Source organism: Pelophylax lessonae, assembly GCF_965119305.1.
Source record: "Pelophylax lessonae genome assembly, chromosome: 10".
NCBI classification, from domain to species: Eukaryota; Metazoa; Chordata; class Amphibia; order Anura; family Ranidae; genus Pelophylax; species Pelophylax lessonae.
The window spans coordinates 25,354,587-25,381,392 of record NC_138777.1 but is presented as its reverse complement, the minus strand read 5'-3'; the positions used below and the strand labels follow the sequence as shown (position 1 = coordinate 25,381,392).

The window sequence follows — 26,806 nt, the reverse complement described above, 5'->3', positions numbered from 1 at the left end:
GCGACTGTCTGTGGGGAATGCCTGGCTAATCTCTTTCTTCTTCCTGGAAAGTCTGATAACAAGTCGCTTCAATTAAGATAAGGAGGCGACTCCCATTGAAGTATATGGGACAGTCGGATCACAGGTCGCCTCAAAGTAGTACAGGACCCTTTTCTGAAGTCGGAGCAACTTCAGTAGTGCCAATTAAGACGGCACTGATTGATTAACATTGCTTTTGTTATGTCAAGCTACCTGGGGCAACACAAGTTGCCTCACAAGTCGCGCTAGTGTGAATGGGCTCTTACTTGCTCTGTGCAGTGGTTTTGCACAGAACAGCTCCGGTCCTCCTCTTTTTGGGTCCCCCATTGGCGCTCCTGGCTCCTCCCCCTCCAGAAGTACCTCCAGAGGAAGCCGCTTACCCTGTGAGCACCGCTGAGCGCTCCCTCCCAAGCAGCTGATCCATGCGTCCATAAGACACAGAGCCGTGGCTCAGCCCTGACACCCTCTCTCCTCATTGGCTAACTGGCTGTGATTGACAGCAGTGGGAGCCAATGGGCTCCCGCTGCTGTCTCAGCAAATGAGGGAGAGTCCTGGGACAGCCGAGGCTAGCATGAACATCGCTGGATTAGAGGGGACTCCGTTAAGGATTGGGGGGGGGGGGGGGGTGGCTGCTGCACACAGGTGGTTTTTTACCTTCATGCATAGAATGCATACAAGTGGTAAAAACCTTCAAGCTTTAAAACCACTTTAAAGAGACCCGGTCACCTTCCATCCACAACATCAAAAACTTTTCATGAGTTCATGAAAAATGTTATCTTCCCAATGAAAAGGTAGCCTACAAGGCCTAAACTGTGTGCTCATTTCTAGTAGTCTGCACCAGTAAAATTACCCTGCTGATGTTCCAGACTTACCGAGAAGTGAACTGAGAGAAAACTTCTCAGTTTACTAAACGTACACCTTAATTGCATGTGCACAGGTTACATAGTTAGTGAGGTTGAAAAAAGACATCAGTCCATCCAGTTCAACCTATGATGTGTGTGTGTGTGTTTGCTGTTAACCGTACATTGTATACCCCTGTATGTTGTACATTGTATACCCCTGTATGTTGTGGCCTTTAAGGTGCCCATCTACAGTTACAAAGTTAGTGAGGTTGAAAAAAGACATCAGGTGTGAAAAGGCCCTATGTGTCCGACAGAAAAACCATTATAGTCGTTCATAGCAACCAGCTTCTGTTTCCAGCACAGATACCGTTATTTAGGAAGCCTATGACAATCTGCTAAATGATTAGTCAGTGCAATTTACACCTACTGGCTCTTACTTCCCTTCTTTTTTTTCTTTTTCTCGATGAAAATAGCTCAGACGCAGCTGTCAAGCAGCAGTGACACACTCGGGGCACGTGTCACTAATGTGTCTCACCTTTGCAGTCTCTGCAATTTCTTGAATTCCCTTGTTGCTGGCGTGCCTTATTATAGGAGTGATTAGGCCTCGGTCGGTTGCCACGGCGATGGAGATGTCAATGGACTCCAACTTGCTGGGGCCTTCTCTATTCCATGTGACATTTACCTCAGGCATTTGCTGGGGGTAGAAAGGAGGAAGCCATTAGAGCGATCTGTTCAGAAAACCGGATAATACAAGCGAGCTGAATATAAAAGCTAAAATGTGGATACAAAAGGCAGTAATCGTTGGCTTTATAATGTATATGACCATTTCTCTACAATACCATATTACTGTAAAGGCAACACTTTCATTCGAGAGATTATAGTCTTTTGCAGGATTTTTTTTTTCTTTTTTTTCTTTATTTTTTACTTTTTTTTTATGATATAAGCTAATGTGCTCACTTTTAATGTAAATTACTTTTATAAATGTGTGTTAATGTTATAAAATATGTGTTTCTCTGTATAGCTTGTAATTATCTATAAAACATGGGGGCAGCTCAGCTTTCTTGTGCTGTACAATGGCTGCACTTTACTGCTCCTCTCATTGCAACTCTGAGTCAGGTTTGGCTTCAAGCTTTTCTGTAAGGCTAGCTGACCAGATCTAAACAATCATTAAAGGAAACCTGTGGCCAGGCTATGGGCATTTAGAGTACACTGCTCAAAAAAATTACAGGAACAATTTTTAATCAGTATAGCATCAAGTCAATTAAACTCCTGGATATTGATCTGGTCAGTTAAGTAGCAGAGGGGGTTGTGAATCAGTTTCAGCTGCTTTGGCGTTAATTAAATTAACAGGTCACTAGATGGGCAACAATGAAGATGACCTCCAAAACAGGAATGGTTTTACAGGTGGAGGCCACTGAATTTTTTTAGCTACTTAACTTTTCTGACTGTTTTTCACTAGTTTTGCATTTGGCTAGGGTCAGTGTCACTACTGGTAACATGAGGCGATACCTGGACCCTATAGAGGTTGCACAGGCAGTCCAACTCCTTCAGGATGGCACATCAGTATGTGCCATTGCCAGAAGGTTTGCTGTGTCTCCCACCACAGTCTCAAGAGCATGAAGGAGATTCCAGGAGACAGGCAGTTACTCTAGGAGAGCTGGACAGGGCCGTAGAAGGTCCTTAACCCATCAGCAGGACCGGTATCTGCTCCTTTGTGCAAAGAGGAACAGGATGAACACTGCCAGAGCCCTGCAAAATGACCTCCAGCAGGCCACCAGAATTGGCAAGTCCGCCACTGGCACCCTGTGCTTTTCACAGATGAGAGCAGGTTCACCCTGAGAACATGTGACAGACGTGAAAGAATCTGGAGAAGCCATGTAGAGCGTTATGCTACGTGTAACATAGTTCAGCATGACCGGTTTTGGTGGTGGGTCAGTGATGGTCTGGGAAGGCATATCCATGGAGGGACACACAGACCTCTACAGGCTAGACAATGGCACAGACTGCCATTTAGTATCGGGATTAAATCCTTGGATTTATTGTCGGACCCTAAGCTGGTGCAGCGGGTCCTGGGTTTCCCCTGGTGCATGACAATGCCCAGCCTTATGTGGCAAGAGTATGCAGCCAGTTCCTGGAGGATGAAGGAATGGATAGAAGCATTGAATAGCCCCCACGCTCGCCTGAACTAAATCCAATAGAACACCTCTGGGAAATTGAGTTTAGGTCCGTCCGACGCCCCCAGGTTGCGCCTTGATCTGTTCAGGAGCTCAATGTTGCCCTGGAAAGATCTGGGAGGAAATACCCAGGACACCATCTGTCATCTCATTAGGAGCATGCCCCGATGTTGTCAGGCATGCATACAAGCATGTTTGAGTTGCTGCAATAAAATTTCAGCAAAATGGACTAGCCTGCTGTATCATTTTTTTCACTTAGATTTTTGGGGGTGTCTTTAAATTCAGCCCTCTGAAGGTTGATAATTTTCATTTCCATCAAACAATGTGGCATCCTTTCATTCCTAACACAGGACAGGTCAGGACAGAATAACTGTGTAGGGGAGATTGTGGAACTAACATCAGATTGTTAGTACAGCGGCTCAGACTTGAGCAGACAGTTTTTTTTGGTTGAATGAAAAAAAAAAAAAAAAACCTAGTGGCATATACGAGGCTTTAGGCAAAGTGTCTAATCATAGTCTTGGATATCCGCTAGATCAGGGGTCCATGGCTCGTCAGGCCCTGGGCTGCACGGCCACTGGGAGGAGCTACATCGGCAGTCAGTGGCGGGAGGGTCGTTCACCTTCCCGGGGCTCCGGTAAGTCTGACTATTTTGAGGAAATGCAGCGCGAGACCAGCCTGTCCCAACACTGCTGTAAAGGAAGGAAAGAAGCGTCCTAGAGCCGGGATTGGAGGGGGAGCCAGAGGGAGGGGCAGGCACCTGGCCGCATGCACACAGCCAGGCCTCTTCATGAGCATTTGGCGGTGAGCTATGGCAGGCTGGGGGTGGCAAGTGGCACAGTGCATCTGCTGGCAGGCTGGGGTGGCAAGTGGCACACTGCATTTGGTGGCAGGCTGGGGGTGGCAAGTGACACGCTGCATCTGGTGGCAGGCTGGGGGTTGCAAGTGACACGCTGCATCTGGTGGCAGGCTGGGGTGGCAAGTGGCACACTGCATTTGGTGGCAGGCTGGGGGTGGCAAGTGACACGCTGCATCTGGTGGCAGGCTGGGGGTGGCAAGTGACACGCTGCATCTGGTGGCAGGCTGGGGGTGGCAAGTGACACGCTGCATCTGGTGGCAGGCTATGGGTGGCAAGTGACACGCTGCATCTGGTGGCAGGCTATGGGTGGCAAGTGACACGCTGCATCTGGTGGCAGGCTATGGGTGGCAAGTGACACGCTGCATCTGCTGGCAGGCTGGGGTGGCAAGTGACACGCTTCATCTGCCGGCAGCGGACGGTGGCAAGTGACATGTAGCATCTGCCGGCAGGGGACGGTGGCAAGTGACACGCAGCATCTGGAGGCAGGGGATGGTGGCAACTGACACACTGCATCTGGTGGCAGGCGACGGTGGCACCCTACAGGTGGCAAGTGACCAGCTCAGTGTTTCCACTGATTCTCCATTATGGGGAGTTGAACTATTTTATCATATATTGCAATGTAATAAGATAAATAATGTGTATCAATCATCCTGACACCATATCCAGCATGGTGTCAAGATGATTTAAGTGCTAACACCTGCCAATCATGCCTGACAAATCACCCGCTGCCGAAATTGACTACACGCCCCTAAAAATGGCCCCCCATGGCAAAAAGGTTGGGGGCCTTTGTGCTAGATGATTGCTAGAGTAAGAATTTATGCAATCCATTTGCTGGTGGCAATTTGCCAGTAACAGGATCACTAAAGAGCGCTTATCTACCCCCTACTGCATCGCTGTCTTGCTGGCTTTTACATGCATATCTATAAAGAAAAAATGATCACCCTTTCCCTTTAATGTAGCTTGTAAGTCAGACTTCCAGCACATTATGTGGAAGTTTGATTTTTTTCAAGCACTTGGAGAAAGACGCCTTAGACACAGATCTACTTCCTCTCCTATACAAAACATGGCATATGGGTAAATCCCTGTCTGGAACGTCTGTGATACAGTAACAGGAGAGGGGACCGAGCTCTGCTTACACAAAGCCAGCGAGTGGAACAAAAGAGCAAGTCATCCGGAACTCCCCGAAGATTAACTTCTACAAACTAAAACAACGGCAGAAGGAATACATTTGTTTTCCCGTAGACTGTGAAATGCCCCGTGTCAGTAAAATGAATTTTCCTATCCAGTACACACAACGGAGAAGGCGTTCTGTACTGGCAGACATGAGCAGGCTGTTAGGCTGGAAGGGGGGCCTCAGCCGTTGTTCATACACACAGAAGTTCTGCTAAGGGAGAATCTGCTGGGATTGGGTAGCACAGCATGCGCCGACTGGCAGAGATTTATCAACCACCTGTGGACGTACTCCATGTCTATTGCAGTCTTCTACAATAGGGCAAAGGTGATGGTCAGTTTATGATTTTCAAACAGTTTTCAGGCACCATAAGGCCATAGGTTGGTGGTTCTACTATATGGCCAGAGTTTGTAGACAACCCTCCAAATTTTTGAGTTCAAGTGTTTCTAGCGAAGAGCATTATTAAAGTGTCACTAAACCCACATCATAAAAAAACTATTAATAAATGGTGTATTATATGCTGTTCATACTCACTAGGACATTTCCGTATTCTGCAAAACATCTGGTTGATCCTGCTGCTCTCTATCTCCACCTTCTGTCCATGTCCCCAATGCGGTTGGGGATTTTGCAGAGCAGTGTTGACAGCTCTGCACATGCTCAGTTTTCAGTGAGCTTTCACTGTTAATATACTGCATCACTTAAGATAGTTCATGCAGTATTTTAGTAGCATTTTTTTTTTTTTTTGTGAATTGCTAAAAAAAAAAAAAACGCTAAGAGGTATTTTACTGCTGATGTTAAAGCAGCGTTTCAGTCGTTTTTTGTGCTTATTAAATATCAGCCGCTACAAAAAGAGTAGCTGCTGACTTTTAATAAATACACACTCAGCTGTCCCATGATCCAGCACCCAAATCCTCTGTTCTCTCCCCAGTAGGACAAGTTTGGGCAACTGGCTGTGAGAGCTTGCAGCTTAACAGGCGGGTGCGCACTGCGTATGCGCAAGTCGCGCTGTGCCTCCTCAATGGCCGCGGCACCCTGAGCGGAAGTGGGAGCGGGTAGCTGTCAAAACTGGGTACCTGCTCCACCTCCAATAAAATGACATGCCAATGGCATGTAAGGGGGTGAGGAGTCCTTAAAGTGGAACTTCCACTTTAGGGTGGAACTATGCTTTAAAGCAGTAGATATAGCGTGAATGGAGCCCTATATGTTTTACAGTGAAGCAGATGAGAAGGAATAAACTGGTTCCTGACTGCGCTATAGCCAAAAGAGGACTACAACGCAAATCTTCAGTTCTGAGAGGACGTCCATGGACAAGCATGGGGCATGCTCTGTGAACCCTGTGATCACAGATTGTGGTAAAGGGCCAATCACAGTGGCCCTTTGCCATGTGATCAGCTGTGTCCAATCACAGCTGGTCACATGTAAACAGACTTGCCGGTTATCGGCAGTCCTTTCCTCACGCGCTGTCTGAGTGAGGAAAGGAGGGCCAATAACCGGCAAATTTGACAGGGCACAGTGAGTATATAGTTTGCACTGATAATCAGGGCACTGATCATCAGTGCTGCCAATCAGTGCTGCCTCATTAATGCAGCCTCATTAGTGCCACCTTTCAGTGCCCATTAGCGCTGCCCATCAGTGCTGCCTGTTAGAGCCCATCAGCGCACATCAGTGAAAAGAAAAAATTACTTCTTTGCAAAATCTTATAACAGAAACTAAACCCCCCCCAAGTGTTGTGTCTTTCTTTGATTAGCAAAAAATGTATAAACCCAGTGGTGATTATAAACCAGCAAAAGAAAGTTCCATCTGTCTTGATAAATTATAAAAATTTTATTTGGGTACATTGTTGCATGATCGCACAATTGTCATTCTAAGTGTAACAGTGCAAGAAAGGGGTGAAATGGGGTATTGAAGTGGTTAATGTGACTGACGTAATATTTACTGTAAAATGACTCAGCGCACAATTAGTGCTCCTGCAAATGCATCATACACGGCCCTGTTCACATGCTGCCTACCCTTGTACAGTACGTGTTGCAATCTCTCCTATCACAGGGAGGTGGCATCGCTTGGCATTGCCAAAGGGAGTGTAAATGCACTGATAGGGCAACTCCCATCTGCTAGTGGCTGTAATGTGGATATTACTCACTGCTTTCATCAGGAAGAGATCACCACAGCTACAAATTAACTTAAAGGAAACCTGCATTGATAGAATATGAAGTCTGCCATTGCGGCCCTCCTCTACAGAAAATGCTAACTGTTTGGCTGCCATGCAGTATCCAATGGATGAAATGTCTTCTAGTACACAGACTAGAAGCAAGTGTGTAGATTAGAAGCCGTGAATTTACTAGGACTAGGAGCAGTGTCTTACTCTGAAACATTAAGATTTTAGTCCAGAATTGGCCAGGTGACTAGTATCCTCTGGAGAAGGGAATTCAGGGTAGCTTCATATTTCTCTCAATATTGGGTTCCCGTAAGCAGGTGAATATTGTATAAAGCAGGGGGAGGAACCTTAAAGAGGTGGAGATCTACCTGAAAAACATGGGAGGGGGTCAAAGCTCACCAGGCCCAGTGTCTCCTCCTCGCACCTGATTTAAACCTCTTATTACTGTACTACTATGTAGCAATCGCAATGGTTTAAATCAGGCGGTGAGCACCTGTCGAACACACTCAGATCGCTTTTCAGAGGAGCAGCTTTCTGCACTTGTGAATGAGCCCTTAGTTACATTCGGCAGCAGCACCCTTATGGCTTGTTCAGACGTAAAGTTGGAGGGTGGTGTTAAAACCCCGTGGTTGAATTGCGGTTTTACCGCCCCAAATCCCTAGCGCCTTTAGCTGCTGAGGCAGCAACCAAAGGTGTACACATGCTGCAGCAGGAAATAAACCCCCTTGCTTTTGGTGGGTGCTACCGCCTGCCAATCGTGACTCATTCCAAGTAAATGGGGCCAGTCTGCAAGCACACCACAACTTCACAGCTTCTGCAGGGTCCAAGGGGTTAAAGCAGGTGGTGAGAAAGGAACACCACGCTGCCTGCTTTAACTCCTTGTTTGCTGTACTGCACAAAGTGGCAGGGCACTTGCAGAGTGGCCTTATTCACTTGAATGGATCATACTTGGCAGGTTCTACACCCATCAACTATGCAGGGCATACAATTTCTGCTGCTGCATGTGTACACCCTTAGCCACTACAGCTAAAGGGGGTGCAGTTGTGGCGGGGGTGGTAAAACACATCTTAACTATGGGGATTTACCACTCCTTAAACTGCAAATGTAAATGAACTCTTACTGATCTGAGCCCCCTGTAAGGCTGATTTCACACTGATGTGCCGCGGGTGCAGTGCATCTGCAAATATTCCAGGGTTAGATATTCTTTTCCATAGACTATTATAGCCTTCAGGTGTGGTGCACTTTTCTGCATTCAGGAGTTTTAGTGCGCTAACAGAAAGTGCACCAAACCCGCAGGATATAATATAAGTCTATGGCTAAGCGCAGCAAACCAGCAGGAAAGCTGCAGGTACAATGCACTGCACCCACGGTGTGGCTAAACTGCAGGACATCATCGTGAAAGCAGCCCTATACTATTATGCTCAATGTATTGCTTCACACTGACCCGAAGATCTCTTCTTTCCTGTTGCTGGCACCACTCTGGAGACCGCTAGGCGGGATAAAAGGGTGGAGTGCAGTTGGCATCACTCCACATGGGACAGGAGCAGGTGGCATATGTGGCTCCTACTCCCTACTACAGCTTCAAATTTACAAGTAGTTCCTCTGCATTGCAGTCTGTTTGATGCTCTGGGATGGTGGGTCAGCAAGCCCAGACGGCGATCTACAGGTTGCTGACCCCTGATATAAAGCATTCCCCCCTCACACCACCCTATTAATCGGGCCAGATTCACACAGTTTTGCTGCAGTAAAGCGCAAGCATCTCATTGCACCCTAAGTGTTGTGGTATGCTGCTTTGCAAAAAAAGATTGAGCATGCAATTTTTGTGGTGAATCGGGCAGCCAGATGACTGGTACCCTTAAAGTGGTTGTAGACCCTTCCATACATCCAGTGAAGTGACTAGCTCCAGGCGATACACAGAGATGAAACAAATCCTCCTACATGAGTTGTACCTGTTTATCTGCTGTATTCTCTTCATCCGTTTAAAGTGCAGAATTTAAAAAAGCTTTTTGATCGTTCAAAAAAAAAAAAAAAGGGGGCAGAGAGCTGAAATGACACTGCAAAACTCAGTGAGGGGTGTTATGAAAGCTGATTGAAGGGAGGAGACACACTCCCCTTTCACACAGCTCACAGGAACAGAGCTGAGGCTGTCAATCAGCTAGAGCTTCTTCCCTGTCACCATTTTTTCTCTTGATGGCAGGAAAACACCAAGTCTTCTCTTTATCGGTTTTAAGTCCAGAAATATAAAGCTTGTCTAAGCTTTCAGAAAGCAAGTGGGCAGGAAGCTAAAGTTACACTCTGCAGACCTTAGTGAGGAGAGCTCTGAGAGCTGATTGGAGGGAAGGGACACCCCTCCCCCCCTTCACACAGCAACAGATCCAAGATTGTCAATCATCTGGAGATCCCTCCCCTGTCACAATTTTTCTCTAATTGTCAGAAAAACTTGTCAGAAGTGTCTCATGTGGTTAGCAGAGGAAGCAGGAGACAGAAATGACTGAGCACCCTGAGTAGAGTGCGCCTTGACAGGGCAAGGAGGAACCTGACCCTTTAAAGAAATAGGCCTTAATCACCGTCTGTCTGATCCATCCAAAAATGGTCGCAGAGGAAGCGGACAACCCTTTCCGAGGCCCATCCGCAAGCACAAATCGTGAGTGACTTCCTAAAAGACTCCACAGCTGCTAGGTACACCCTAATTGCCCAGACCACATCCAAGACATGCAAAGCAATTTCCTTTTGATTTTTTGGCCTGGGGCACAGGGAGGGCAACACAATGTCATTCAAATGAAAATCAGAGACAACCTTTGGAAGAAACGACGGACAGGGGCGAAGAACCACCTTATCTCTGTGAACCACCAAGCAAGGTGAATGACAGGATAATGCCGCAAAATTCTGACACCCTGCGCGCAGAAGTGATAGTCACAAAAAAAAAAAACACCTTCTGAGACAGCGCAAGTAGAGGGATCTCCAGAAGATTCTCAAAAGGAGGCTTCTGGAGGACTGAGAGCACCAAATTGAGGTCCCAAGGCAGCAACGGAGACCGCACTGGAGGAGCCAAGTGCCGAACTCCCTGAAGAAAAGTACGCACCAGGAAGTGTGTGGTTAAGGACTGTTAACAGAAGACCGCCAAGGCCGACACCTGGCCCCTGTTAGTACTCAAAGCCAGTTTCTGCTCAACCCCCCATTGAAGGAAGGTCAAGATCCGAGCTAACAAAAAAGAGCTAGGATGAACTCCAAGAGACTCGCACCACGTGATGTACGTCTTCCAGGTACAAAGGTAGATCTTCCTAGAAGTAGATTTCCTAGCTTTTAACAGCGTTGGAATCACTGACTCAGACAAACCTCTATCCTTCAGCAACTGGTGCTCAACAGCCAAGCGTTCAAAGTCAGCGACTGTAAGGCAGGATGGAAGATTGGCCCTTGGGACAGCAGATCTTCCCTGAGAGGAAGCATCCGAAGAATGTCGGTGGCCAGCCGCACCAGATCGGCATATCAAGCCCGGCGAGGCAAGTCCGGGGCCACTAAGATGACTGGAATCCCTTCTGCCTCAATCCTGTGTCTAAATCTTGGCAGAAGCTTAAGAGGAGGGAAATCATTAATCAGAAATATACTGACCCCACCGGGCCACCAGCACGTCCGCCAGAGGATCCCGTGACCTTTCTGTTGATCTGAGACGCCAACAGATCCACCACGGGGATGCCCCACCACAGACACCACTGATGAAATACCTCCGGATGAAGGGACCACTCCCCTTGGTCCAACGCCTGCTGACTAAGGTAATCCGCCTGCCAGTTTTCCACACCCGGAATGTGCACAGCGGAGAGGACTGGAACTAAACGTTCTGCCAACCTTGGAATGCCGGCTACCTCCAGAGTTGCCAGAAAACTTCTTGTGCCCCCCTGGCGATTGAAATAAGCAATGGCCATGGCACTGTCTGATTGAATGCGCACTTGTCATCTGTGAAGGCGATCCGTCCAATTTTCCAGGCACAGTCTGATCGCTCGGAGTTCCAAGACATTGATCAGTAGTCTGGACTATTCCAGTGTCCAGACCCCTTGAGTAGAATTTCTGCCGAAGCCCCCTTTCCCACCCGGACAGGCTGGCATCCGTGGTGACCACTGTCCCATACAAGGGGAGGAAGAATTTTCCCAGCCAAAGCGCTGGAGAACGAACCCACCATATCAGTGAACCTTTCGTTCCCTGGCTTAGCCGGATGAGAGTGTCCAGAGACTGTGGATTCTTGTCCCATTTGCCCAGAATCTCCCTTTGCAGGGACCTCGTATGGAACTGTGCAAACAAACACCTTGAAGGTAGACACCATCAGGCCCTGCACCCGCATGCAAGTCCGGAGGGATGACCAATTGCAGCCTGCAGTTTCTAGAGTTTGTCTAGAGGAAGGAGCATTCTGGCCAAGGCCAAGTCCAAGTAGCCCAGTACTGTGATTCCCTGCTGACGTGACAATGCTAGCACCAGGGCCAACACTTTCGTGTAGACCCGAGGAGCGGAGGCGAGATCAAAGGTTAACGCCACAAACTGATATTTCTCCTCTCCCACGGCAAAGCAGGGGAAGTGCTGGTGACCGGCACATATTGGAATGTGAAGGTAAGCATCCTTGATGTCGATGGAGGCAAGAAAATAGAAAATCCCCCTGATGCAGGGATTCCATCACGTGTGAATGGACTCCATTCTGAACTTTTGCTCCTGCACAAAGCAGTTCAGCGCCTTGAGGTCCAAAATTGGACGCACCTTGCCTTCCTTCCTGGGAACTGTAAACAGGTTTGAGTAAAACCCCTGAAAATGTTACAATGTCAGAACTAGGACAATCACCCCTTGAAGTAACAGGTGTTGCACTGCCCCAAAAAGACCCTGTAAGCGGTCCGGGGACAGGCGCAAGTTGATAGGAAAGTACCTTTCCGGAGGGTAAGAACGAAACTCGATCTTGTAGCCGGACCGTATGACTTAGTGGACCCACTTATTTTGTACCAGGGAAGTCCATTAGTCCGGAAACTGGCAAAGACATCCCCCCACCCCAGAGACGGGTGAGGGCGCACCTTCATGCTGAAGGAGCCTTGTCCGCGGTCCTGGAGAAGCCTGCTCTCGACTTGCCAGACCAAGTTTGCTTGGATCCACTAGAGGAGGCCCTGAAATTCTTTGATCCCTTGTTAGTCACCCCTGAGGGATGAAAAAACTTCTTATGAGCCAAGAAGGATGGCCCACGTCTAGGACGAGGGTCCTTGCCCATACTAGCCTGCAAAAGAAAGGTACTCTTCCCCCCCTGTGAGACCCTTAATGATGTCATGCGGGTAGCTCCAAATAAGCGATCTCCTTGAAAAGGAAGATCAGTCAACGCCTTTTTGAAAGTCTGGTCTGCAGACCAGCATTTGAGCCAAAAAATATGTCGAATGACCACTGCCGAAACAGAGAACCTAGCAACTAGGGGATCCGCATCAAAAGAGGCATCACAGATAAACTGCAGCCCTTGGACCAACTGGTCCGCCAGCTCAGCAAAGGCAGGGAGAGCTGCTCCCCCTCCAGCTCACGGCGTAAAAGCTTAGCCGACTCGGTCAGAGTTTGTGACACCAGGGCAGTGGTGAATACCGGCCTCAGTCCTGAACAGCCACAGTGTAGATAATGCGGGCCACAGCCTCAGCCTTCCTGTCAGCTGGGTCCTTAAAGGCTGGCAACTTTTCAACCGGAATCATGGTTGCCTTGTTCAATCTGGAAACCGGAGGGTCTACCACTGGTGAGAACAGTCCACTTTTCTTTGAGGGACTCCTCAAAGGGGTACTGCATAGAAAATCGCTGGGGGGACCACAGGGGGATGTTTTGGTCATTCCCACTCTTTAGCAACAATTCTGTCAAAATAGGAGGGGAAAGGAAACACCTTTGCTGCTCTGGATGGCTTGGGAGTGCCAAAAGGAAACCGAAGCCTCCATTGCATTTCAGCTGCATCCTCCACCTTTAAGGTCTCACAAACAGATACAATCAGTGCGTCCACCAGCGCCTTTTCGTGTGCGGCTACAGGAGTGGAGAAATCATCCTCACTATCTAGGAACGTAGGGCGCGTGGTCGCAGACCCAGCAGAGTGACCCATGTCCACGTTGGCCGAATCAGATTCAGGATCTGAGGAGACAGTTGAGGAAGGCGGGGACGCTTTTTGCTAGCCTGTCGCCCAAAAACCACCTCCACATGAGACATGAAGGACTCTAGGACTGCCGCCAGGGCATCAATGGATGGTTGGGACCCGAAGGGCCCCGCAGCCTCTGAGAGGGGTTTAGGTGGGGGCATTTGCTCCAAAGACTCCACGAGTCAATAGCGGGACCCCACAAAAAAAATGGTGTAAAAACCACTAAAGGACACCCCCACCGCTCCGGCAGCACCCCCCGGTCGCCAGTAACAGAGCAGCAAAGAAGGAGAGGACCCCGCCAGACTCACAACCACTAGGCAGAAACAGGTATCTGCAGCCACCAGGGTAATCTGCACTCTACGTGCAGAGATCAGGAAATTAAATCCAAGAGTCAGCACCAGGGGATGAGGAGGGGCTCCCACCGCCAAAATCGCTGCCCAGAGAACTCCACTGTCATGGCCGCCACTATTTTCAATGGCAAACCACCGCAAAATGACTGCCGGACTACACCAACATGGCCGCCTTGTAATAAGCACACAGGCTACAGCAAAATAGCAGCACCACGAGGCTCCCAGGGACCCAGGAATGATCCCTAGGCCTAAGAAAACGGTACAGGCAGGAAGGGTGGGCCCTGGCATGGAGCCCCCACCAGGCAAACTCCTCCCCATAGCCGATCACCCGGTCGCCGGCAGCGCACTCCCCCTGCCCCCATCGCCAGCACAACAACCTGCCCCCAGCCCAGGAGGTGGACCAGACCACCCCACAGCCCCAGAATAAGTGAAGGGGGGAGGAGCAAGATTGCCCACGGGGACCACCTGCAACTCGGGCCAAGACCTGGTTGTATGGGAGCTCACGAGGAGTTTACCTTGCAGGCCAGCCACCGTCCAGTGGGGCTATGTCTCGGCCAGGGCTGAGGTCTGCGTGTGCTCACTGGCTAGATTGGGGTGTTCACTGGATCTAGATTATCAAGCCCATCGCCCAATCCGGCAGTTGATTGTAGGATCTCACAGGAAAAATCCAGGAGAAAAAAAAATGTATATCTAAAGAAAACATTTTGCAAGGATCAAGGATCCCAGCAAGGAACTAGGTATTATTCCTGACTAGGCAGGAAAAAAATGAGTACCTATAGCAGAGAGAGGGAGTATACCCCCTGGGACTGCCCATAGGCGTAGCCAAACTTTTTTTTCTGCCTAGTGTCCTACTCCTGTAGGAGGCAGTATAACCCAATGGTTAAGAAGATCAAGATCCGTGTCAGTCAATGAACGAAAGACAAAATACACATTTTTTGTGAACTTATTTGTTTCAAATACATTGTGTAAATAAAAAAATAAAAAAACAGAATGTGCCACTAAGTGTAGATGGTTATTTAAAACCAATAAAGAGTTAACCACTCTGCAACCGCTCACAGTAATACTACTGCGGCAGAGTGGTTCGTTATCGTCCAGCCACGTAGTATTAACGTGACTGGACACTCCCCCTTCTGGGCGGCGCTTGCGCGCCGCCGGAGGCTCGCTCCCGCTGTTTTCATTCACAGCGGGAATCGGGCCAGGGGAGGAGCAGCGGCAATCGCCGCTGCTCTTACCCGATCGTCGGGGATCGAGTCTGGAGATCCGCCCGCTGTGTGTAAACACACGCTGTGTGTAAACACAGCGGGCGGATCTCCATAGTGACAGGGAGTGACAGATCGGACTGTTCAGCATAGCTGGACATCCGATCTGTCCATGAATCACATAGTCACCTCCCCCCCTACACGTCAGTAAGCACCAGGCATACATTAACCCCTCCCTCTCCAATAAAATTAACCCCTTCCCTGCCAGTGTCATTTTTACAGTAACAGTGCATATTTATAGCACTGATTACTGCAGTAATGTCACTGGTACCCCCAAAAGTGTCAAAAATGTCAGTCAGGGGTCCGGTCTGTCCGCCGCAATGTCGCAGTCCCGCAAAAAAAATCGCAGATCGCCGCCATTACGCGTTAAAAAAAAAACACCAAAAATGACAGAAATCTTTCCCTTTGTTAGTAAACGCAATAACTTTTGCGCAAACCAATCAAAATACGCTTATTGCGATTTTTTTTACCAAACATATGTAGCATAAAACAAATTGGCCAAAAATTTTTAAAAAAATTGGTTTTTACATCTTTTTTGGGGGGAATTTCATATAAAAAAATGTTAAAAATATTGTTATTTTTTCAAAATAAACGCTCTTTTTTTGTTTATAGCGCAAAAAGTAAAAATCGCACAGGTGATCAAATACCACCAAAAGAAAGCTCTGTTTGTGGGAAAAAAAGGACGTAAATTTCGTTTGGGTACGGCGTCGCACGACCGCGCAATTGTCAGTTGAAGTCGCACAGCGCCGAATCGCAAAAAGTGGCCTGGACGGAAGACAGCAAAATCCTCCGGTGGTAAAGTGGTTAAAATTGCATTCACGTGGGTAAGTCGGTATAAGCATGGCACATCCTGAACTGTGAGGGAAAAGATTGTAAACACAAGTCTGATTATTGGAGGAGAGCAGGCTGAGAAAACTGACCATGCTGGTCTATCCTGGCTAGCGTGGTCAGTTTTAAATAAGAAAGCAGAGGGACTGGCAGGATCATCAGGGATTTCACACAAAGGGAGCAATACAAAGAGAATAAGACACTTTTTCTATACAAGTACATGGTACAGCAGCTACATATCAGGATTATGAAATGTTGGGGTAGCATATTCTTTAGGGCAACTTAGGCTACTTTTGGGGCTCATTCAGATGGGACCCCATCCTCTGATCTGAGCTGCTGCATGTGAATCCACCTTGGAGCTGCATGCAGGTAACCCATAGAAGTGGCTGAACGCGCAGCGGTTGCACAGACACAGTCACATGACAAAATCTGCAGGAGCTTGTAGAAGCACGGAACGGAACACAAAATGTCGCGTTCATGTCTGTGCACCCGCTCCTGCTAGCGTGTCAGGTTTTCATGCAGCGTCGGCATCCACTTCTATGGGCTACCTGCACTCCGCTCTGAGGTGGATTCACATACAGCAGTCCACATCGGAGGACGGGTCTGAAGGCCCATCTGAAGGAGCGCTTATGGCCCAATTCTTTTCCTTTAATGCAGCTTACTGAAACATGAGGTAAAGCACAGGATATAGCAAGTGAGGTGATAATACCACCCCATACCAAGGGGCAGGGGGTGACTGATGTTAAGTGTTCAGGCATATTTAACCGGTTGCCGACCGCCGCAAGTACATTTACTGTGGCGGTCAGCCCCGGCCAGGCAAAGTGACGTAGGGGTACGTCACTTGCCTGTCACTGACTTGTGAGCCAATAGCGGGCGAGCGCGCGCCCGCCACGGCTCGTTCACTGACAAGTCAGTGCGTGTGACCGGCGGACCCGATTGTCCGCCGGTCACTCACGATCGTCTCCGCTGAAGGGAGAAAGGCAGGCGGCTAATGTAAACAAGCCGCCTGTCATTCTCCCTGGTGTAAAAATGGAGATCAGACGGTTCTACTATGTAGGACCATTGATCTCTGTTTTTACAATAGTAGACCTGTCCCTTCACAGTTAGAAACACGCCCCTAGGACACACTTAACCCCTCCCTCTCCAATACAGTTAACCCCTTCCCTGCCAGTGTCATTTTTGCAGTAACAGTGCATATGTATAGCACTGATTACTGCAGTAATGTCACTGGTAACCCCAAAAGTGTCAAAAATGTCAGTCAAGGTTCCGATCTGTCCGCCGCAATGTCGCAGTCCCGCAAAAAAAAAAAAAAAAAATCGCAGATCGCCGCCATTACTCGTTAAAAAAAAAAAACACCAAAAATGACAAAAATCTTTCCCTTTGTTAGTAAACGCGATAACTTTTGCGCAAACCAATCAAAATACCCTTTTTGCGATTTTTTTTTACCAAACATATGTGGCATAAAACAAATTGGCTGAAAATGTTAAAACATTTTGATTTTTACATTTTTTTGGGGGGAATTTCATATAAAAAAATGTGAAAATTATTTTTGCAAAATTGACGCTCTTTTATTGTTTATAGCGCGTGATCAAAAAAATTGCACAGGTGATCAAATACCACCAAAAGAAAGCTCTGTTTGTGGGAAAAAAAGGAAGTCAAATTCGTTTAGGTACAGCGTTGCACGACCGCGCAATTGTCTGTTAAAGTCATGCAGTAAAAAAAATCGCAAAAAACCCCATGGTCAGGAAGGGGGTAAAATCTTCCGGGGCTTAAGTGGTTAAGAGGACAGAGCTGATATTCTGGAGAGAAATGCATGTCTGATAATCATCGAATGGAAACTTACTTTGAGGGTTGCAGCTGTGGCTTTGATGATAAAATCATTTACAGAGACTTTTATATTATCTGCAAGAAAAAAAGAAGAAAAATATATCAACCTTCACCACCATCATTTTAAAGTGTTTTTTTTTTTTTTTAATTGAAATTAATTTCGATATGCTTAAAATTTCCTCCCTATCACATCTGAGCAGCCCATGTCATTATAGAGTCACACATGTGAGCGTATAAACAGCGGTAAACGACAGCCCACTCCCTCCCTCCTCTTCCATGCCCACTAACCAGCTAAACACAATGAGCGCAGGAATATTACATGTAGATTAATGGAAGCCTCACCTCCCTCTTATTCTAAGACACAGGCTGGAGGGGCATGACACAGCCTGTGACTGGCAGAAACCCAACCACACCATGTTATTGCCAAAAAATAATAAAGATTTGATTTCAAATATATATTTGTATAACAATTTATAACAGTTTAATATTCTTTATTTTTACTCTATTACAAAGGCTGTTTTTTTTATTTATTTATTTTTTGAACATGTGACCAGCAGCAGAGGACTAGAAGCTCCTTCTGCTTATGTTTCCTTGCAATCAGCCTGGGACTAATCCGGGTCATGTGACAGCTGTATATTGATTAGGAAAAAGGTAGATTTTAATTACGGATATGGACTGGGTAATGTGTTAGGAAGGAAAGGACACCACATGATTTGATGGAAATGAAAATTATCAACCTACAGAGGGCTGAATTCAAAGACACCCCGAAAATCAAAGTGAAAAAATGATGCAGTAGGCTAGTCTATTTTGCTGAAATTTCATTGCAGCAACTCAGAATGGTCCTCAGTGATTTGTATGGCCCCCGCGTGCTTGAATGCATGCCTGACAACGTCGGGGCATGCTTCTAATGAGACCACAGATGGTGTCCTGCGGTATTTCCTCCCTGATCTGGACCAGGACATCACTGAGCTCCTGAACAATCTGAGGTGCAATCTGGCGGCGTCAGATGGACCGAAACAATGTTCCAGAGGTGTTCTATTGCATTTAGGTCAGGCGAGCGTGGAGGCTATTCAGTGGTATGAATTCCTTCATCCTCCAGGAACTGGCTGCATACTCTCGCCACATGAGGCCGGGCATTGTCATGCACCAGGAGGAACCCAGGAACCACTGCACCAGTGTAGGGTCTGACAATGGGTCCAAGGATTCCAACCTGAATGGCAGTCATGGTGCCATTGTCTAGCCTGTAGAGGCCTGTGTGTCCCTCCATGGATATGTCTCCCCAGACCATCACTGACCCACCACCAAACCGGTCATGCTGAACAATGTTACAGGCAGCATAAGATTCCCCAGGGCTCCTCCAGACCGTTTCACATTTGTCACATGTGCTCAGGGTGAACCTGCTCTCATCAGTGAAAAGCATAGGGCATCAGTGGTGGACCTGCAAATTCTGGTGTTCAATGGCAAATGCCAATCGAGCTCTATGGTGCTGGGCAGTGAGCACAGGGCCCATTAACCACTTGCCGACCGCCGCAAGTAGATTTACTGCGGCGGTCAGCCCCTCACAGGCAAAGTGATGTAAATATACGTCACTAGCCTGTGAGGCTTTGGGGAGCGAGCGCGTGCCGCCGGCGGCGCGCTCTCCCACGCGGTCACGGACCCCCCCGCGCGTGTGACCGGCGGACCCGATGTCCGCCGCTCACTCTGTGATCGTCGGGGGAGAGGGAGAAAGGCAGGCAGCTTGTGTAAACAAGCTGCCTGTCATTCTCCCCTGTGTAGAAACACTGATCATACGGTTCTACTATGTAGGACCGTTGATCAGTGTAACTACAGCTCAACAGACAGCCAATCACAGTTAGAATCACGCCCCTAGGGACACACACAGCCCCTCCCTCTCAAATAAAGTTAACCCCTTCACTGCCAGTGTATTTTTATAGCACTGATTACTGTAGAAATGTCACTGGTAACCCCAAAAGTGTCAAAAATGTCAGTCAAGGGTCCGATCTGTCCGCCCCAATGTCGCAGTACCGCAAAAAAAAAAAAAAAAAAAAAAAAATCGCAGATCGCCGCCATTACGCGTTAAAAAAAAAAAACAACAAAAATGACAAAAATCTTTCCCTTTGTTAGTAAACGCAATAACTTTTACGCAAACCAATCAAAATACGCTTTTTGCGATTTTTTTCACCAAACATATGTAGCATAAAACAAATTGGCAGAAAATGTTAAAAAATGTTGATTTTTACTTTTTTTTTTTGGGGAATTTCATATAAAGAAATGTGAAAAATATTGTTATTTTTGCAAAATTGACGCTCTTTTTTTGTTTATAGTGCGTGATCAAAAAATCGCACAGGTGATCAAATACCACCAAAAGAAAGCTCTGTTTGTGGGAAAAAAAGGACGTCAAATTCGTTTAGGTACAGCGTCGCACGACCGCGCAATTGTCCGTTAAAATCCCGTAGTGCCGAATCGCAAAATACCCCCTGGTCAGGAAGGGGGTAAAATCTTCCGGGGCTTAAGTGGTTAAAGGACGTTGGCCCTCAGGTCATCCTCATGAAATTGGCTTCTGATTATTTGATTAGACACCAGTGGTCTGCTGGAGGTCATTTGTAGGGCTCTAGCAGTGCTCATCCTGTTCCTCCTTGCATAAAGGAGCAGATACCAGTTATGCTGATGGGTTAAGGACCTTCTACGTCCCTGTCCAGCTCTCCTAGTGTAACTGCCTGTCTCCTGGAATCTCCTCCATGCTCGAGACTGTGCTGGGAGGCACCGCAAACCTTCTGGCAATGGCATGTATTAATGTGCCATTCTGTAGGAGTTGAACTGCTATAGGGTCTGGGTATTGCCTCATGCTACCAGTACCGACACTGACCCTAGCCAAATGTAAAACTAGTGAAAAACAGTCAGAAAAGATGAGTAGGGTAAACAAATGTCAGTGGCCTCCACCTGTAAAACCATTCCAGTTTTGGAGGTCGTCTCATTGTTGCCCATCTAGTGCACCTGCTAATTTCATTAACACCAAAGGAGCTGAAACTGATTAACAACCCCCTCTGCTACTTAACTGACCAGATCAATACCCCAGGAGTTTAATTGACTTGATGCTATACTCTGATTAAAAAGTGTTCCTTTAATTTTTTTGAGCAGTGTATTTTTTAAGTCCAAGTTGCACAAGTACCTGAATTGGACTAGATATCTGCCTCTTACAATCCCTGTGCAGCAGAGTTCAAAGAGTGCAGAATGCAGGGTTAGAGCTCTTTCACAGGCTGTCCACATCGCACTTCCCCCCCACCTTGGCTCTCACCTCTGCACACATCTCCCTTCACAGTTGGGGCATGTGCAACCTGTCACCCAGTGCTCTATGACCCTGGCCCGGCTCTCCTCCCTCCCCTTCTTCTCCATAGGTAAGGTGACCACAAAGAGGGAAGGGAGTAGTGGTGCTTGCAGGAGGGAAGGGGGCGCCCCCTGTTGCTGGGAGGGGGCATGTTCTAGCTCGCTTTGATGCCACCCACCACTTGCAGCATGGCCTGGCGACCCAAGGTGGTCTACATCTAAACAAAGCTTATCCAAAAATACTCACTCCTATAAACTGAAATCCAACCATCAAGGCATTTGACATTTTCATAACTCCTCCCAAGAAACAGCCTACTACTTACATCAGGGATGAGGGCTTTTGGGAGGAGCAGTGAGGCAGGGTTATATGATGTTTTCATATATGATGTTTGCCAGCCCCTCCCACCAGCCATAATTCATCTGCATTGCAAAGAGAAGCACAGAGACCCAAGGATGACATCAGAGAGGATAAAATATATGTAAAAAAATCTGAAAGGTTTTATTTTATCGCTGGCTGCCCACCCACAGTAGTTGTACTGCGAGCGGGTGACAGCTCCAGGCTGGGCGAAGTACCTTTACATCACAGCCTTTACTTCTTTGTTCGAGGCACAGGGACACAGTACGAGTTTGGCAGCAGATTTCAGCCAATGATTTTTGCTCAAGTCCGCTCATCGGCTGTGTTCTGCCTGCCACGCTATGACAGTCCCACTATAAGTCGCTGATCACTGCCATTGCCAATACAGAGTCATAGCTGCTTAAATTCCAATATATATACATACATTATATATATATTATATATACATATATATATATATATATATACATATACACAGTACAGACCAAAAGTTTGGACACCTCATTCAAAAGAGTTTTCTTTATTTTCATGACAATGAAAATTGCAGAGTCACACTTCAAGAGGTAGTCACCTGAAATGGTCTTCAAACAGTCTTGAAGGAGTTCCCAGAGATGCTCAGCACTTGTTGGCACTTTTGCCTTCACTCTGCGGTCCAGCTCACCCCAAACCATCTGGATTGGGTTCAGGACCGGTGACTGTGGAGGCCAGGTCATCTGGCGCAGCACCCCATCACTCTCCTTCTTGGTCAAATAGCCCTTACACAGCCTGGAGGTGTGTTTGGGGTCATTGTCCTGTTGAAAAATAAATGATGGTCCAACTAAACGCAAACCGGATGGAATAGCATGCCGCTGCAAGATGCTGTGGTAGCCATGCTGGTTCAGTATGCCTTCAATTTTGAATAAATCCCCAACAGTGTCACCAGCAAAGCACCCCCACACCATCACACCTCCTCCTCCATGCTTCACGGTGGGAACCAGGCATGTAGAATCCATCCGTTCACCTTTTCTGTGTCGCACAAAGACACGGTGGTTGGAACCAAAGATCTCAAATTTGGACTCCTCAGACCAAAGCACAGATTTCCACTGGTCTAATGTCCATTCCTTGTGTTCTTCAGCCCAAACAAATCTCTTCTGCTTGTTGCCTTTCTTTAGCAGTGGTTTCCTAGCAGATATTCTACCATGAAGGCCGGATTCACAGTCTCCTCTTAACAGTTGTTCTAATGATGTGTCTGCTGCTAGAACTCCGTGTGCCATTGACCTGGTCTCTAATCTGAGCTGCTGTTAACCTGCGATTTCTGAGGCTGGTGACTCGGATGAACTTATCCTCTGCAGCAGAGGTGACTCTTGGTCTTCCCTTCCTGGGGCGGTCCACATGTCAGCCAGTTTCTTTGTATCGCTTGATGGTTTTTGTGACTGCACTTGGGGACACTTTCAAAGTTTTCCCAATTTTTCAGACTGACTGACCTTCATTTCTTAAAGTAATGATGGCCACTCGTTTTCCTGTACTTAGCTGTTTTTTTCTTGCCAGAATACAAATTCTAACAATCTATTCAGTAGGACTATCAGCTGTGTATCCACCCGACTTCCGCACAACACAACTGATGGTCCCAACCCCATTATAAGGCAAGAAATCACACTTATTAAACCTGACAGGGCACACCTGTGAAGTGAAAACCATTTCAGGTGACTACCTCTTGAAGTGTGGCTCTACAATTTTCATAGTCATGAAAATAAAGAAAACTCTTTGAATGAGAAGGTGTGTCCAAACTTTTGGTCTGTACTGTATATAATATATATATATATAATCATAGTTTGTAGACGCTATATCTTTTGCACAAACCAATATACACTTATTGGGATTTTTTTTTTTTTTTTACTAAGGACATGTAGCAGAATACATTTTGGCCTAAATTTAAGAAGAAATTTGATTATTTTTATAGGATTTGTTTTATAACAGAAAGTAGAAAAATACAGGTTTTGTTTTCAAAATGTTCCGTCTTTTTTTGTTTATATCGCAAACAAATAAAAAACGCAGTGGTGATCAAATACCACTAAAAGAAGGATATATTGGTTTTAAAAATGTGTTGCATGACTGCGCAATTGCCAGTTAAAGGAGCACAGTGCTAAAAAGGAAAAAACAAATGGGCTGGTCGCGAAGAGCGTAAAACCTTCCAGAGGTCGGGTGTTTAAAAAAAGCTTTAGCATGGTAATGCTAACAAAGAAATCAGGGAAGAAAAAAATAAGCAGATTAAACGTCAACATTAGAAGAAAGCAGACTTAGGCTGAATTCACACTTGCAATTTTGAACGGAAATGTACATCCATTTTCCCTGCATTTTATCGCATTGTGAATTCAGCCTTATATATTTTATGTTGTAGGAAATCCAGGTTCATGTTGTAGATGACTCTATGACTAAGCCCAATCAGGGTGAACTGTGCCAGATGGGCGTGGCCAAGATGCAGGGACTGAAGCTGAAGCCTCTGTTAGTTTACCTGCAGATGTGATTGATCTGTGCATCTCCCCCAAGTTTATTATCTAACACTGAGTGTTAAAGTTCTGCCTGGAGTACTGAAATCACAGTGGGTCCTTGTACTCCATCTCATCCATCCACTAAACCTCTTGCATTCTTTTCAATGAGCGCCTTTCAATATTTTTTGACTGGAGTTCAGCTTTAAGTGACAGTCGCATTAATCAAGATGTACACCCTAACCCAATGACATTTAGTTTGTTAAAGCAGTGTTTATCAATAGGGGTGCCACGGCACACTGTGGCGCTGTTTGAACTGCCCTGGAATTCCGCGAGTACAGAACCCAGTTTAGCCTGGATCTGTGCTAAAAGTTGCCAGTGTTGATGGGATGGTCACCAGCACCATAACAAACAATGACACTCTAGGGCAGGACGCATGGAGGTTGATCTATTAAAACCGGAGAGTGAAAAATTTTGTGCAGCTGTGTATGGCAGCCAATCAGCTTCTAACTTCAGCTTTTTCAATTAAAGCGGAGTTCCGGCCACCAAAAAAAAAAAATTTCCCCCGGGACAGTCAGGGCTAGTACATTCCACAATGGATAGCCTCTGATCTATCCCAGTTCGCACTTACCTGCAAGAAGAAATACTCACTTTTAAAATTTCTTCTCCAGCGCTGATATCTCAGGTTTGGGCAGCTTGAAGCCAGCGCGAGATCCTCTTCTGCGTCCTCTTCTGTCCCACAATGCACTGCGCCGGTCCCGCCGTCACTTCCAGGGCCGCAGCGTCATCCCTGCACAGCTTCTGGGCATGCCCAAAAGCTGTTTAGCAAGGTATGACGCGCCTTAACCGGGACTGACGTCCGGGGCTGGTGCCAGCGCATTGATTCCTGGGAGCGATGACATTCAGCTCCCAGGAATCATTGCAAAGCGGAAGTGACGGCACGGGCCGCGGCCGCCGAGGGAGGAAGTGGAAGAAAGGTGAGTATATTTTTCTGCAATTACAAGGTAAGTAAAAAAAAAAAAAAAAAAAAAACCTAATTATCCATTTCTGTTTCAGGTGACCTATAGCAAGCGGATGGCCCAAAATCGACTATGTCAATTTTGGGGCCGGAACTCCGCTTTAAGTTTTGACAAAAAAAACCCTGGAAGCTGATTGGTTTCTATGCAGAGCTGCACCAGATTTTGCACTCTTCACTTTAATTGTAGCTGCTGACTTTTAAAAAACAGCCACTTAGCTGTCCCATGGTCCAGCGGTGAGCTCACTCCAGCTGTCTTCATTCTCTGGCCTCCCGTTGGCGGCGCCGGCATGTTCACCATAAGCACCCGGCTGTGACAGCTTGCGGCTTCACAGCCGGGTGCCCATTGAGCGCTGCGGCTCTCGGAACAGAAGTAGGAAAAGGTACCTGTCAAAATTAGACACCTGCTCACTCCCTCGCTCCTCAAAAGTGCAATTGTGCAAGAGGAGGGGGGGGGGGGGGGGGGGGAACGGGACAAGTCCTTAAAGCGGAACTTCCCCTTTTGGGTGGAGTTCCGCTTTAAGCGCTCAGTTTTTTGTGGATTTGTTTAATAATTATTACTCTCTGTACAAGTCTGTCAAGATTTCTTTAATTTGTAATTACTATTTTCCTCCAATAGAAATGTTATTGCAAAAAATAAAAGCAGCCAAGTCCATGCACCTAAATTGGTAACAAATATATGTCCTGTAGTGGTAATTATATTAACAGAAAAAATCTTCTATTCAACTTTTCTGTCACCACCATTAGTAATGCGTGCTCTTCTCACATTATAGTGCTCCACTTTATAAATGTGCTCCACCACCTCCTATGAGGGGGGCACTCACCAGATATCTTTGGGTCACCAGGACCCTCACAACTTATGGAGTTATTCCTAAGGTTAGTGGTTACTTGGCGCCCACCTCCTTTGCACTTTCATCCAATGACATCAACAGGGAAGTCCCAGAATGAAAAAACAATAGCGCCATAATCATGCAAAATGTTCATTTAAAAATTCCTATTTAAAAACGTCTGCCAATGCACTTACATTTCCATGCCATAAATCACTGTACAACGCCTGGGTTATTACAACCCTCGCCGCTCATCTCTGTGAGTCAGATGCGACGTCAGCAAGACCAGGAAATTCCGCCACTACTAAGACCTCAATACATCTCACTGGAAAGGCGTCATCAGGAAGTCGTCAGTTACTTGGTTACTACGCTTGTTTCTCATATCAGCTTGCCAGTACATGAACTGATTGGCTCCTTGTACTGCTTCTTCCTCTCCCACTCCAGCCCTGCAGTAAAGGGACTGCACAAGGCAGATGATAACCCCTTTATGCCGAGCATATGCAAATATGCAGCCCCACTGGACTGGGCTTTTTTTTTCGTGGGGCCGCATATTTGCGTATCTCCCTTTGTGCTGGGAGTGCGCTGCACCGACAGAGCCCAGGGCCCCATTCTAATGATTGGGACCCGGAATTTCCAATTCGGAGTCACCTGATCGCGATGATGGCCCCCGACTGGCGACGGCCCCCGACTGGCGACGGCCTCCGACTGGCGACGGCCTCCGACTGGCTATCACAGTGATCAGTCACTGTGAAGTCCGCCCCCATTTTTTCAGTCTCTGTGAATGGAGGAGAGAGATACTTGTACCTTTCTTTGTCCTTGCAGTGATAGAAAAAAGAAAAAAAAAAAAAAAAAAAAAAAAACAAAGACCAGTGTTTGGGTCAAGGTCAGTATTTTTTGGACAGGATTTTTTTTTTAATTAGCATCAGTGTGTTTTTGGTAGAAAAAAAAAAAAAAGCACAATGCACACTATAGTTTCTGGGCTGTACTACGGGTACCAACAACAAATACACATGTGTTATCGCTGCGATAAAACGGAGCAGGAGAATTTATTTTGGGTTGTTCTTTGGTGGTAGGTTATGGTAGTAGCAAGAAATATATGGTTACATTTTGAAAAAAAAAAAGTTTTTATTTTCTTTTTACACTATTTTGGATAAGTTTCTCTTCTAGAATAAATAAAAAAATAAAAAAAACAGGAGATACCCATAGCCATATAACACCA

The 26,806-nt window shown here is 46.8% G+C and overlaps 1 protein-coding gene across 1 annotated transcript in view; it reads right to left on the bottom strand.

Moving 5' to 3' along the window:
* The window catches only part of PDHX (pyruvate dehydrogenase complex component X), a 188,252-nt gene that overhangs the window by 27,871 nt on the left and 133,575 nt on the right, over window positions 1-26,806 (bottom strand). The window contains exons 8-9 of the mRNA XM_082270155.1: window positions 17,618-17,676; window positions 1,396-1,554 (exon numbers count right to left, since the gene is read on the bottom strand). Of these exons, the coding sequence (XP_082126281.1) occupies window positions 1,396-1,554; window positions 17,618-17,676 (218 nt within the window). The remainder of the gene's footprint in view (window positions 1-1,395; window positions 1,555-17,617; window positions 17,677-26,806) is intronic.